At 38.1% G+C, this 13533-nt stretch overlaps 1 protein-coding gene across 5 annotated transcripts in view; it reads left to right on the forward strand.

Annotated features, from left to right (window-relative positions):
* The window catches only part of LOC591644 (centrosomal protein of 290 kDa), a 73858-nt gene that overhangs the window by 16094 nt on the left and 44231 nt on the right, over positions 1 to 13533 (forward strand). For 2 of the 5 annotated variants that reach the window (XM_030988565.1, XM_030988563.1), the window contains exons 9-16: positions 3861 to 3950; positions 5098 to 5220; positions 5812 to 5935; positions 6465 to 6634; positions 7914 to 7984; positions 9495 to 9672; positions 10204 to 10292; positions 11679 to 11835. In XM_030988565.1, the coding sequence (XP_030844425.1) occupies positions 3861 to 3950; positions 5098 to 5220; positions 5812 to 5935; positions 6465 to 6634; positions 7914 to 7984; positions 9495 to 9672; positions 10204 to 10292; positions 11679 to 11835 (1002 nt within the window). Of the gene's footprint in view, positions 1 to 3860; positions 3951 to 5097; positions 5221 to 5364; positions 5394 to 5511; positions 5542 to 5811; positions 5936 to 6464; positions 6635 to 7913; positions 7985 to 9494; positions 9673 to 9755; positions 9866 to 10203; positions 10293 to 11678; positions 11836 to 13533 lie in introns of those variants that run through there. The other 3 variants (XM_030988566.1, XM_030988567.1, XM_030988568.1) reach the window with 3 other exon arrangements.

A 13533-nucleotide genomic window follows, 5' to 3' on the forward strand; every position in this document is an offset into this window, starting at 1 on the left:
TGTTTTCCATAACTGTGAGATTAGCCATGGCTACCTTTTGGATATTTTTGATCCTCGCATCGGTGTTTTTGACTGGTTCTGCCCTGAAAGTCGAACACCAACTGAATAGCCTTGTATACACACGGACTGAGATACTCAACCTACGCGGCGCCACGGGGATGCTCGACCCCTCGGATATGAGGACTTTCCACCCGAGATCAAACCACGTAAGAGAGGTAAGAGGGGCGGAATAAGGACAAGGCTGAGAAAGAGAGGAACAAAACCGGCCCTCCCTTCAATAATATTGGGGAATGTACGCTCGTTGCCTAATAAGATGGAAGAACTTGAAACACTTTCTAGATACATGAACGAATACCGAGATTCTTGTCTATTAGCATTTACAGAAACATGGTTGAAAGAAAGCATTCCCGACAATGTTATTGATATTCCACATTTTGATGTAGTAAGAGGAGACAGAACAGAACAGTCAGGGAAAAGCAAAGGAGGAGGCGTATGTCTATATATCAACCAAAAGTGGTGTAATAATTGGGATGTCAAGGATGTCGTTTGTCTGCCCGATATTGAACTCATTACAGTGGGACTCCGACCTTTCTATCTTCCCCGTGAATTTCCCCAGATATTCATTACTGTGGTCTACATTCACCCCCGGGCTGATGTTGAAATTGCCAGTGAATTACTAGCTGCTAAAGTAAATCATCATGCTTCGTTGTCCCCTGATGCCCCTACATTCATAATGGGTGACTTTAACCAATGTCACTTGAATGGTGTACTTCCCACGTTTGAACAATATATTGACATACCAACAAGAAATGGAGCTACCCTAGATAAGTGCTATGGTAACATTCCTAAAGCATACGTTGGAAAACCGTGTCATCGTCTAGGAAAGTCCGATCACCAAAACATCCGCTTACTACCGGCTTACAAGCAAAAGTTGAAAAGAAGCCGACCCGTCACTAAGCAACGGTACGCGTGGACTGATGACTCAACGGAGGAACTCCGAGCAGCCTTTGACTGTACGGACTGGGATCTATTGTTCAACTCAGCGAGCTCACTAGACGAAGCCACTGATGCTATCACAAGTTATGTCAAGTTTTGTGTCGACTCGATTATACCCCTTAAAACGTTTAAAATGTTTCCCAACAATAAGCCATGGGTTACAAAGGAACTCCGGGACCTGCTGAAGGTAAAGAATGGTGCACTCATCAACGGTAACAAGACGCGTGTCAAAGAGGTACAAAGGGAAATTAAACGCTTAGTTGACTCTTGTAAAATGTCTTATAAAAACAAGCTCGAAAATAACTTTCGAAATAACAAACCTGCTGCTGCCTGGAAAACGATGGAGGTGATTACTGGGTATAAACCAAAGCCCAAGACTCTGGGATTTGACATAACACAGGACTTTGTCGATGAACTGAATGACTTCTATTGTAGATATGATAAAAAGTTTACAGTTGAAAATGACGTAATTGCACTCAGACTAAGGCAAATGTTAAGTGAATCTGAAAATGTAATTTGTATCTCTGAACATGATGTTAGGCGATGTTTTGGGGCACTTAAAACTAATAAAGCCCCAGGGCCTGACGGTATCTGTAACAAAGTACTCAAGCTTTGTAGGGATCAGTTAGCCGGGGTATTTAATGAACTTTTCAACCATTCACTGGAAAAGGGACATATCCCGACTCTTTGGAAAACATCCCTGATAAAACCAATTCCTAAAGGGAAGAAAGTGAAGGAACTTAATGACCTTCGACCCATTTCACTCACTTGTAGTGTTATGAAATGTTTCGAAAAGATCATGATGAAGTACCTTCTTGAATACACTTCCCCCTACATTGACCCCATGCAGTTTGCATACAGATGTAAGAGAGGAGTTGACGATGCAGTACTAACATACCTACATAAGGTATATGCCCATTTAGACAAGGCTAAGACCTATGTAAGATCCACTTTCGTGGATTTTTCTAGTGCTTTCAACACTATTATCCCCCACCTTCTGATAAACAAACTCATTGATATGGAAGTCCCTCCCCAGTTAAGTCTGTGGATACAGAGTTTTTTAAGTGACAGACCACAGAGAGTGGTCTTAGGTAACGCCTTATCCTGTCCAAGAATTGTAAATACAGGGGCGCCCCAGGGCTGTGTCATCTCCCCCGCGCTCTTCTCCCTCTACACAAGTGACTGTCTATGTAATGTAGGAGAGTGCAGTATCATCAAATATGCGGATGATACTGTAATCACAGGTTATCTTTCTGAAGATGTAGACCCATACGTTAAGGTTATAGATGAGTTTGTTAAATGGTGCAATGACCACTTCCTAATACTAAACGTAACTAAAACAAAAGAGATCATAATTGATTTCCGCCGAAACCCCTTCGATCATACCCCGATTTTGATAAATGATACTCCTGTAGAACAAGTTACAGAGTACAGGTATTTAGGTACTACTATCTCAAAGTCACTTGATTGGACTAAGAACATTGTAGACATCCAAAAGAAAGCCAACCAGAGACTATACTTTATTAGGGTAATGAAAAACTTAAGAGTAGATAGTAAGTTGATAGAACTGTTCTTTAAGTCCCTAATTCAGAGTGTCCTAACCTTCAACCTAATTTGCTATTATGCAAACGCTAAAATTGCTGCCAAGAAACTACTCGAACGTCCCAGAAAGGCAGCAAAACGTATCACAGGAGCCGATCTAACATCCATAGAAGATCTGTATCAGAAAAATGCCCTTTCTAAAGTAAAACAAATAATGCATGACCCCTCGCACCCACTGAATGAGCACTTCAATTATAACAGATCTGGAATACGCCTGTGCACACCACGAACCCAACGTGCACGTTTCCGAAGATCCTTTATCCCCGACTCCATTCATCTTTTCAATTCCAAAGCAAAACGTGTTTGATTACTATGAACCTACCATGTAATGTATCAATATAAATGTATATGCCATGAATACTGCATCCAACTATTTACTAACGTTTGAGCCAGTAACTACAACTTATGTGTCATCAATAAACTTAACAATAATAACGATGCCGGTATTAATTATACTATTGAAAATGGTAATCAATAATAATAATAATAATAATAATAATAATAATAATAATAATAATAATAATAATTCATGTATTTATTATCATTTTAAGATTTAATATGGAATAATCAATGAATATTAAATAATTTAGCTTCATATTTTGTAAAATGGAATCTGATATTATCTCTTCAACCACCATACTGCCATATATACAGTGGCTTACTCACATATTATCTCATTTTTTATGTATGCTTATCATAATGTTCATGTTTATCACTGTCTTGTAATATTTCATGTATATATTTGTATTGTAATACTCTGTAACCAGTGGAAAACAAATTTCCTGTAAAGGACAATAAATTATTATACTTATACTTATATACTTATTTTTCACTTCCGACAGGGTCATTAATGATTTACATTATAAACATGGAATATCGTTAGTCATTACGGTACATGAAATTGGTGTCACTGTCTTTCAATCAGCAGATGTATGAGATTTATTGTATTATTACCAACGCTCGTTCTCTCCCCTTTCCTTTTCTTCTCTGCAAGTCACTCTTTATTTTTATTGTTGTATCTAAGTTGAGGGCTGCGGGCACGTCAAGCTACTTTGCTTATTTCTGTAGCCCTCCTGCATTTAATGTATGTTAATTATGCATTCAATATATTTGTTTAATTTTGTTTTATTATCTGTATAAAATTATATACACTTAAAATATTGTATCAAACCATATTATGTTCATGAAAATGTATGATGAAAAAAAGAAAAAAGATGCAGAAACCAATAAATCTAATCAAAATCAAATCTTATTCATTTCAGATCAAAGAGTTATCTGACAAGCTTCAGAATCAGCTTCAAGGTGATGATGATGTCATGACTGAACTGAATAACAAGGTGGAGGTCTGGAAGGTATGTAACAAGCAGTCTGATTGGTTGAATTTATGTCTTCTGGTATTAGTGTATCAAGAACATTCAGTGTGATTGGCCAATGTAGGGACAGGACTGAACATCAAGGACATTGTTGTGAAGTTTACACTTTTGTAACAAGCAATGTGATTGGTTAATTGATCTCCACTTCATTTCTGTGTTTACATGTAGATCCATATATCCTATAGGGCTGATCTGATATCCTAGGGTAGTATTTTTGTTCATATCCATCGTTCTGATTGGCTAAGTCCATGATGGGATTGAACATCAAGGTCATTGTTGTCAAGATGATGTAACAAGCAATTTGATTGGTTGATTTGATCGCTAAAGGTCTTGGTGCATTCAGAACCTTCAGTCCAGTTGGCCATGATGTAAAGCTAGAACAGAACTACTGTGGTTGACTGCTTTGATTTCCAAGTCAATTATCTGCTGATCATCATGTGCTTGGTTGATACTCACAAGGCATGCCCACCTATCATTGTGTGTAGAAGATTTGGGAGTTTCAATGTACTACAATACATACAGGGAAAAAATACACGGGGGCTCCCCGAAATGCCCAAAAGAGCCCCCAAATTTTGCATAGAGTTCAATGCAAAACAAATTAAAGAATGGTATTTTCATGGAAGCAAGCTTGAAAAGTAGCCCCCAAAAAGTAATTTTTTCCCTGAATACATATGATATTAGACATTGCGTCATTATGCAGATTTCTGCAAAATTATATATTGGGAAAAATGAAACAAATATCACAAATTTTTCATGTGATTAAATTGAACAAAGATATTTTGTCATGTGAATTTGTCTGTGACATTTCAAACCTCATGTATTGCAAAATGCCCCAAAGGAAGCCTAACCATGTGTAACTTTCAAATCATGGTACTTCTACTAATTTCTGTCTATTACAATTATTGAATTATTATGATCTTGGCTATTGGCTATTGTACAGTGAAACCTGTCGATAAAGACCACCCAAGGGAGACAAGAAAAGTGGTCTTTTTAGACAGGTTGAGTACATGTTTCAATGAGAAACCATGTTCAAAGGGAAATATTCAAAAATGGTCCTTGTAGACAGATGATCTTTGTAGACAGGTAGTGCCTAAACCAGGTTTGACTGTATTATCTTTACACATAGGCTGCACTGGAAGCGAAAGATGCGGAGATCGACCGTCTGAATCTCATCATACATCAACAGAAGGATCAGATCACCGCCAGTGAGATTGATACAGATAAGACTTCGGTCGTATCCCTCGCAAAGGTATGGATCAGGGGGTTAGTGATGGAAAGAACAGGAGTGAGAGAGAGAGAGAGGGAGGGGGGAGAAGAGAAAGAGACAGAGAGAAGAGAGAGAGAGAAGAGAGAGAGAGGGTGGGGGGGGGGGGGAGAAGTGGGATTGATACAGATAAGACTTCAGTCGTATCTCTCGCAAAGGTATGGATCAAGGGGTTAGTGATGGAAAGAACAGGAGTGAGAGAGAGAGAGAGGGGAAAGAAGAGAGAGAGAAGAGAGAGAGAGAGAGAGAGAAGGGGGGGGGGAGAAGTGGGATACAGATAAGACTTCAGTCGTATCTCTCGCTAAGGTATGGATCAAAGTGTTAGTGATGGAAAGAACAGGAGTGAGAGAGAGAGAAAGAGAGGGAGAGAAGAGAGATAATACATATATTTTAAAGTGTTTATGCCTTGTAGGAAGTGGATGCTCAGTTGACATCTCAGGTGTGTTCTACGTAGATGAATGGATGGTAGAAAGAGAGAGAGAAGAAAAGAAACCGAGATGGACAAGCAGAGAGAGAGACCGACAGACAGGGACAGAAAGAGACTGATATTACTTGATGTATTATCTGCATTTGCAGGCTTTGCAACAGAAAGAGGCCCAATTAACTGCTCTCAGACATCAACTTGAGGAGTCGGCGAGGGAGATGGACGAGAGGGCTGAGGAGCTGGAGATGTTGAAGAATGATGCATCCAGCGGAGCAGGTCAGTTACAGTTACAGTTACACAGGCTACTAGTACTTTGGGCCAAACTGGAGCCGCTAAATTGATTTAGACTTTTAAACTAATGTTACTTTATGGGGATATGACAGAGCTTTACTTCAGTCAAGTTTTAAACGTAAGAAGGAATTGATTTTCTTTTGGAAAATATACTACAGATTTGATTTGGGGCCCCGGAGTGTATATGTGAATTCCCATTAGAAAGCATAAATGCTTGTTAGTAAGCAACCAGAGGACCGACGGCTTTAGGTCTTCTCCGAGAGACCTGATAATGAGGATTAATGCCTTACCAAAGGGCACTAGCGCATCGCCTTGGTTTCGAACCCGGGTCGTCGGATTACGAGACCACTGCTCTACCAACTGAGCCAATAGTATATTTGTAAAGTGCTTAGAGACATTTGTATTAAGCGCTATATAAAAATTAAATATTATTAAATATCATTATTATCGCGCCTCCTTGATGTTTTTGTATGACTTTGTACTAGGATATTTCCTCCTGTCATTGATCTTTCAGCTCCCACTGTGCGTCTTCAGAACATGGTGACCAAGCTGCGAGAGACCCTGAGAGAGCAAGAGAAAGAGATGAAAGCGGCCGAGGGGAGGGTCCAGCAAGCCGAGACCGATGCGAGAAAAAAAGATAAAGAACTAAATGAAGCTATCAACAGAATGAAGGATTATGAAGAGGTGACTTTCTAGTTGGATTAAATGATTCATAGGCGATATTTAATTTGATATTAAGGATTAGGAATAGGTAACCTTCTAGACATTAGTATAAACTTTCTTAGAGGTTTCACGGCAAACTGCTGCACAATAAAAGTGTGTACCGACGGTGGATTTCAGGCAGGCACGCACACGTGCATGAAGTTAGCGACCATAATGATCATCATCAATTCATAATGTGAATTACTTGCATGAATTTAATGAGGATCTGAGATGACAGTCATTTACTTCATGCAGGCGCGTGTGCCCGCAACCCACCGTGGGTATGCACTTTTTGCTGTGAAACCTGTAAAAAAGTATATACTAATGTCTCCAAAACAGGAAAGAAAATTGAAACAAAGCAGGTAAGAAAGATAATGACTTTTTAATCATGACCATTACTTGAACAAGATTTTTATATGATTTTTGGTGTGTTTTGGTCCACGCTGGAGTTACAGATCCAAAGTGTGGTCACATCAGTGAACAAGTGCCGTAAGTTTTAGAGTAGGTAACGAAACGTGCAACATCAGCTCCCCGGAGCTCCACAGGCCCTGCTATAAGCTGGATCAAGTTTTCAAACACGAAAATCTAGTCTGAATTTATTCTTAATGACATATATAGCCTATAATTCCTTCATAAAGAGTAAATAGTCCTGCAAATGTTTTCGATAACGTTTCAAGATGACACACTCCTTAATGAAATGTCAAATAATGCGAAAGAGCAACAAAACAGTGAAGAGCAATTAGCCATAGATATTATAGGTTAACAAGTCAACTACTGAGTAGCTGGCTGTGTGTTTGTCTAGAATGTGACGTCACAATTCAGAGCTCGCTACGCTCCTGTGTTTGGCTCACATTCAGGGGTCTGAGACGGGTCTTGAAAAATTGCATTTTACTCCTTTCCATGATATCTATATGATTTTTCAGCAAGTTATTCTTGTTCTTCCATAGAAAATCTTTCAATCTATATATAATTTGTCCATAATTATCAGTTGTAGTGAATTTTCTTTAGTGATTCTTTTAAAAGTTGCCTTTCTATCTCAAACCAATCGACTATACAGCCAACTAAAGTTTACCTGGTATGTTTTGTGGTGCATCACATGCAATTATTTATAAATCACGTAAAATTGCTTGAATGTTTGCTTCTGTACATTTCTGAATGAATTTGCATTTATTTTATGTAGAGCTGGAAATTAATTCCATATTATTAATTGAGAGATCAAGTTGACGAGAGGTGTCTTCCCGCATTTTGTTTTAAATTTCAGGGCGAGTATGGATTGGCTGAAGCTGTACAGGAGATTAAACTTGGAAAGAAACAAATAGCACTACGAGACAGGTTATTCATGTCATAGATATCTAATAAGCCAGTTAACGGTTGCAGTCTGAGCATGAGCAGATAAAGGTCATTGCAGAACAAATTGTGAAATACACGGAGACAATATACTGGATATGTGCTCATGAAAGTTATGTAATCATTATTCATTTATGCACAAGCAGTGCACTCCATGATACACAGGTGTGGAAGTATTCTTTGAAAAGGGAAACAAAGGATATTTATGTAGCACCTCCATCGCTGTTAGGAGTGATTATTTCAAAATGTACAAAGTGGGACCTCTTCATGGTTTGAAGATCTGTGGATATTCAGGGTCATTTGGGACATGTGCTAACCTTGAACTGGTCTATTATCATAATGAAATGTAGGATTTGACTTTTTATGAAAATTAAGTTAATCGTCATTAATATTTCTACCATTATTATTATTATTATTATTATTTAAAGTTCATTCAGATATGATTAAATGTAATATTTCCAGCCTCCAGCATAATTCACTCTGAATGTAATGTATTAATATAATATAATTACTTCTAACTAATAAGTACATGTTATTTCACTACTGTATTCAGATTTAATTTGGAACATAGCTGCTTTATGATTTTATCCCTCTATATATCCATTTCATATCATTCATACAGTCGAGAAAAATTATGCTGTGAATATTTAACAACAATTTTAATTGTTCAAAATCATTTGAATGCTGTTTTCACAAGTGTTGTGCTTTGAGTAAGCTTGAATCCCTCTTCTATATATCATTACGAAAAGATCTCGTTAAAACTATACCCCACCACTATGTAAATCAGGTGGGGTATTACTACCCCACTTTCGGGGGTTACATTCATTGTACAGCGCTAGTGTTTACTTTAAGCTTAGCTCTAGGAGTAGTGAAAGTCAAATGGAGTCTTCGTCATGTTTAAATTTCAACATGAATGTTACAGTCAAACCTGCTTTAGTGACCACCTGTCTACAAAGACCACCTGCCTATAAAGACCACTTCTCTTGTCTCACTTGGGTGGTCTTTACAGACAGGTTTCACTGTATATTAATTTATTACAAGAAGGAAATACACATGTTTTGAGTCCAAACCTGAATCTGAATTTGTTAATGAGCAAATACTATAATAATAATAGCTAGTTCTTACATGTATATAGCGCTTTTCAGGACCGAAGGCCCTCTCAAAGCACTTTACAGTAATACAATAATAAATATTATTACCCCGTTCATTGGATTCAGGCTTGCCTGCACACAATGTATGCACATTCTCCACTCCCTGGGGAACATTCCAGCCAGGCATCATTTTTACATGCGCACACTTGCTAATCTAAGCACATTAGCTTTCGCATCCTACCGGGTACCCATTTCACACCTGGGTGGAGAGTGGCAAATGTAGATCAATATCTTGCCAAAGGACATTAGTGCCGTGGTGGGACTTGAACCATGGACCTTGTGATCCGGTGACATATCCACTCGTCCACGACAACTCTACCTCTACCTCTTTCTTCCTCCATTAGAAATATTGAGCAGCTGACACAGAATGTGAATAAAGCCGAGATCCAGCTGAACGAACTCCTGGAAGAGAATGAAGAATTGAGAAGCAGGCTGGGATTCGATCCTAAGCAACCCATCGATATGGAGCAGGCTCGTCTTTATAGAGGGCAGCAACACCAACAAGACAGGGCGCTGAATCAGGTATTATAGACTTTAAATACAGGTGTTTCTTGAATTGTTATATCTACTATATTTACTGTGAATGAATGAACCGTTAGAAGAAAATGAAGAATTGAGAAGCAGGCTGGGATTCGATCCTAAGCAACCCATTGATATGGAGCAGGCTCGTCTTTATAGAGGGCAGCAACATCAACAAGACAGGGCGCTGAATCAGGTATGGTAGACTTTGAATACAGGGGTTGCTGTAGATGTAATCTCTTCTACATATTGTTACATGAAAGAATAAATACCATTTAACCTAAAAGTTAGAGTAGTCTGAATAGATTTACAGTATATTAAGAGAATGCGTTGGAATTTTGAGGATATCAGTCATACTCTTTTCTGAATCCTTTTTAACATGAGAGGAATATAAATGAGGAAGGATCTTTCTGGAGTGGAGGAAGAGGGGAGGGGATTCCCCAATACCCTAGTTGACCCTTGTAGATGAATGAAAAAGGATAAAAAGCAGGTACTATTACACCTGACTTTCTGAAAACTCTCATCATGCTCTAGGTTTTGGCCAAAGAGGTGGAGAGACTGGAAGAAGAGAGGGTTACTCTTAAGAAGCAGATCAGAGCCTTAGCAACGCAAAGAGCACAGAGGTAAGGATTATGATGTTAATTTTACCGATGATGATGATGATGATGATGATGATGATGTTGGTGGTAATGAAGATATAAATGATGGTGATAGTGATTATAATGGTATGATGATAGTGATGACTATGTTGATGATGATGATGATGATGTTGTTGATGATGATGATGATGATGATGGTGATGGTGATGGTGATGATGATGATGATGATGATGATGATGTTGATGATGATGATTATGATGATGATGTTGGTGGTAATGAAGATATGAATGATGATGATGGTGATAGTGATTATAATGGTATGATGATAGTGATGACTATGTTGATGATGATGATGATGATGATGATGATGATGATGATGATGGTGGTGGTAATGAAGATATAAATGATGATGATTGTGATAGTGATTACAATGGTATGATGACAGTGATGACTATGTTGATGATGAAAATGATGATGATGATGATGATGATGGTGATGATGTTGGTGGTAATGAAGATATAAATGATGATGATGGTGATAGTGATTATAATGGTATGATGATAGTCATGATTATGTTGATGATGAAGATGATGATGACGATGAAGATGATGATGATGTTCATGACAATGAAGATGATGATGATGATGATGTTGGTGATGATGATGATGATGATGGTGATATTATGAAGATGGTGATAAGTGTGATGATAATGAGGATGATGATAAAATGATGATGATGGTGATATAATTAAGATGATGTTGATGATGATGATGATGATGATGATGGTGATGATGATGGTGATATTATGAAGATGGTGATGACGATGAAGATGATGATGATGTTCATGACAATGAAGATGATGATGATGATGATGTTGGTGATTATAGTGTTAATGATTATATAAATGATGATGATGGTGGTGATAGTGATGATAATGGTATGATGATGTTGATGATGATGATGATGATGATGATGGTGATAAAATGAAGATGATGATGATGATGATGATGATGATGATGATGGTGATATTATGAAGATGGTGATAAGTGTGATGATAATGAGGATGATGATAAAATGATGATGATGGTGATATAATTAAGATGATGTTGATGATGATGATGATGATGGTGATAAAATGAAGATGATGATGATGATGATGATGATGATGATGATGATGGTGATATTATGAAGATGGTGATAAGTGTGATGTCCATAACTATATATTTCAGAACTTTGTACCTATTTTCCGCACATTATACTTGATTTGAAATCTTTAATTTTTGTTGTGTGTAATCTACGATTATGCGCTTATATTAAAAGAAGAAAACAAAATTGTGTTTTGATGTAAATGTGGCTCAAATAAACCTCAACAGTTTTTGATGATCACCATTTTTCTTCCACTCCTACCAGGGGTGTTGCTCTAGGTCTCACATCTGATGAGATGTTGGCTGTCGATGACTTTGCCGAGGAGCTGAAGAATAGCCGCAAGCCGGGCAGTGCTCCTTCAAAGGCTGCTGAAGCCCTCAAAGACAAAGGCCTGGGACCTTCAGATTCAGTCAGAGTTAGGGTAAAAAACCAGGGACCCGTTTCACAAAGCCTTTTTTTCAATGACAAATGACAAAAACCAGTGACAAATCTGCTGATAACCAATCAGAAGCAAGGATTTGAGTAGCTAATAACAAAAAATGTCATTTGTTAATGATGACAAGTTTTGTGAAACGCCCCCCAGGGGAGTGTTTCATAAAGCTGTTTGTATAGTTACGCATAACTTCACGAATGACTTCAATATGAAAAGCCAAATGGGATGCTCAATCGTTATTAACTGCATCAACTAAAGTTTAACCTTGCAGATGTAGATTAACATTCTTATCACAACAAACATTTTTAATGCAAAGTAACTTCTTTGCCATAATCTGATTGAGGTTATTGGAAATATAGCCACACTTTGTCAAAGCATCAGTAAAATCTTTGGGCGTCCTATCTGGCACTTCGTATACGAGTCGTTTTTAAAGTCAGCGTAACTTTATGAACAGCTTTATCAAACACCCCCAGTTTATTTTCCATTTACCAGTAGAAGGGCGAGGTACGTTCTTCCTTCGTATTCAATATGAATCGGAGCAAAATCCATGTGCTTTCTGTTCACTAGGAGCTGCAATTCATAGTGACATTATGAGAAAAAAAGGAAGAAAAGGGGAAAAACAGAAAGAAATATAATGAAAGTAAGAAGGAGGACCTAAAGCATACCTTGACTTTCGTCTAGTGGTCAAAAAGCTTAGAGCAGGGGGGCGTATCACAAAACTTGTCAGTGACATATGACAATTTGTGTTATAAGCTACTGAAATCCTTGATTCTGATTGGTTAGCAACAGATTTGTCACTGATTTTTTGTTATTTGTTTTTGGAAATAGGCTTTGTGCTCCATAATTGATCTTTCCTATGCATCCCAAACTTCAATCTTGGGGCAAACATTGATAGTAATGATAAAATAATGTATTCATATAGCGCATTTTCCATATACATCTTCAATTGCGCTTTACAATTATATTTACAGAATAGGTGAGTTCTGAGATATTCTTTTAAGGTATTGCGAGATTGCTGGTTGCCAAAAAAATATGGTTAGGTTTAATATTCCACAGTTTGGGAGTGGCAATTGGCTCTGTCACCAAGTGTGGGTATACATGAACCTAACATAACCCCAATTGCAATCTTTACCCTGACCCCTTTTCCTTTTGTACTTTTACGAGATAAAGCCCGCAGCAATTGCCCATGGAGTTAATGTTGGAGCATTCCTGATCGTTGGCTATATTCTCCCTTACTAGACCCACCAGCTCATAGGAGAAGCTTGCAAACTTTCTCCTGCACGATGCACGTCAATTCACTCGGCATAACTGATCATTGACTATATTCTCCCTTACTAGACCCATCAGCTCATACTAGGAGAAGATTGCAAGCTTTCTCCTGCACGATGCACGTCAATGCACTCGGCATAACTGATCATTGACTATATTCTCCCTTACTAGACCCATCAGCTCATAGGAGAAGATTGCAAACTTTCTCCTGCACGATGCACATCAATGCACTCGGCATAACTGATCATTGACTATATTCTCCCTTACTAGACCCATCAGCTCATAGGAGAAGATAGCAAACTTTCTCCTGCACGATGCACATCAATGCACTCGGCATAACTGATCATTGACTATATTCTCCCTTACTAGACCCATCATGTCAAAGGAGAAGATTGCAAACTTTCTCCTGCACGATGC

This window comes from Strongylocentrotus purpuratus, unplaced genomic scaffold (assembly GCF_000002235.5).
Source record: "Strongylocentrotus purpuratus isolate Spur 01 unplaced genomic scaffold, Spur_5.0 spur5_scaffold_17, whole genome shotgun sequence".
NCBI classification, from domain to species: Eukaryota; Metazoa; Echinodermata; class Echinoidea; order Camarodonta; family Strongylocentrotidae; genus Strongylocentrotus; species Strongylocentrotus purpuratus.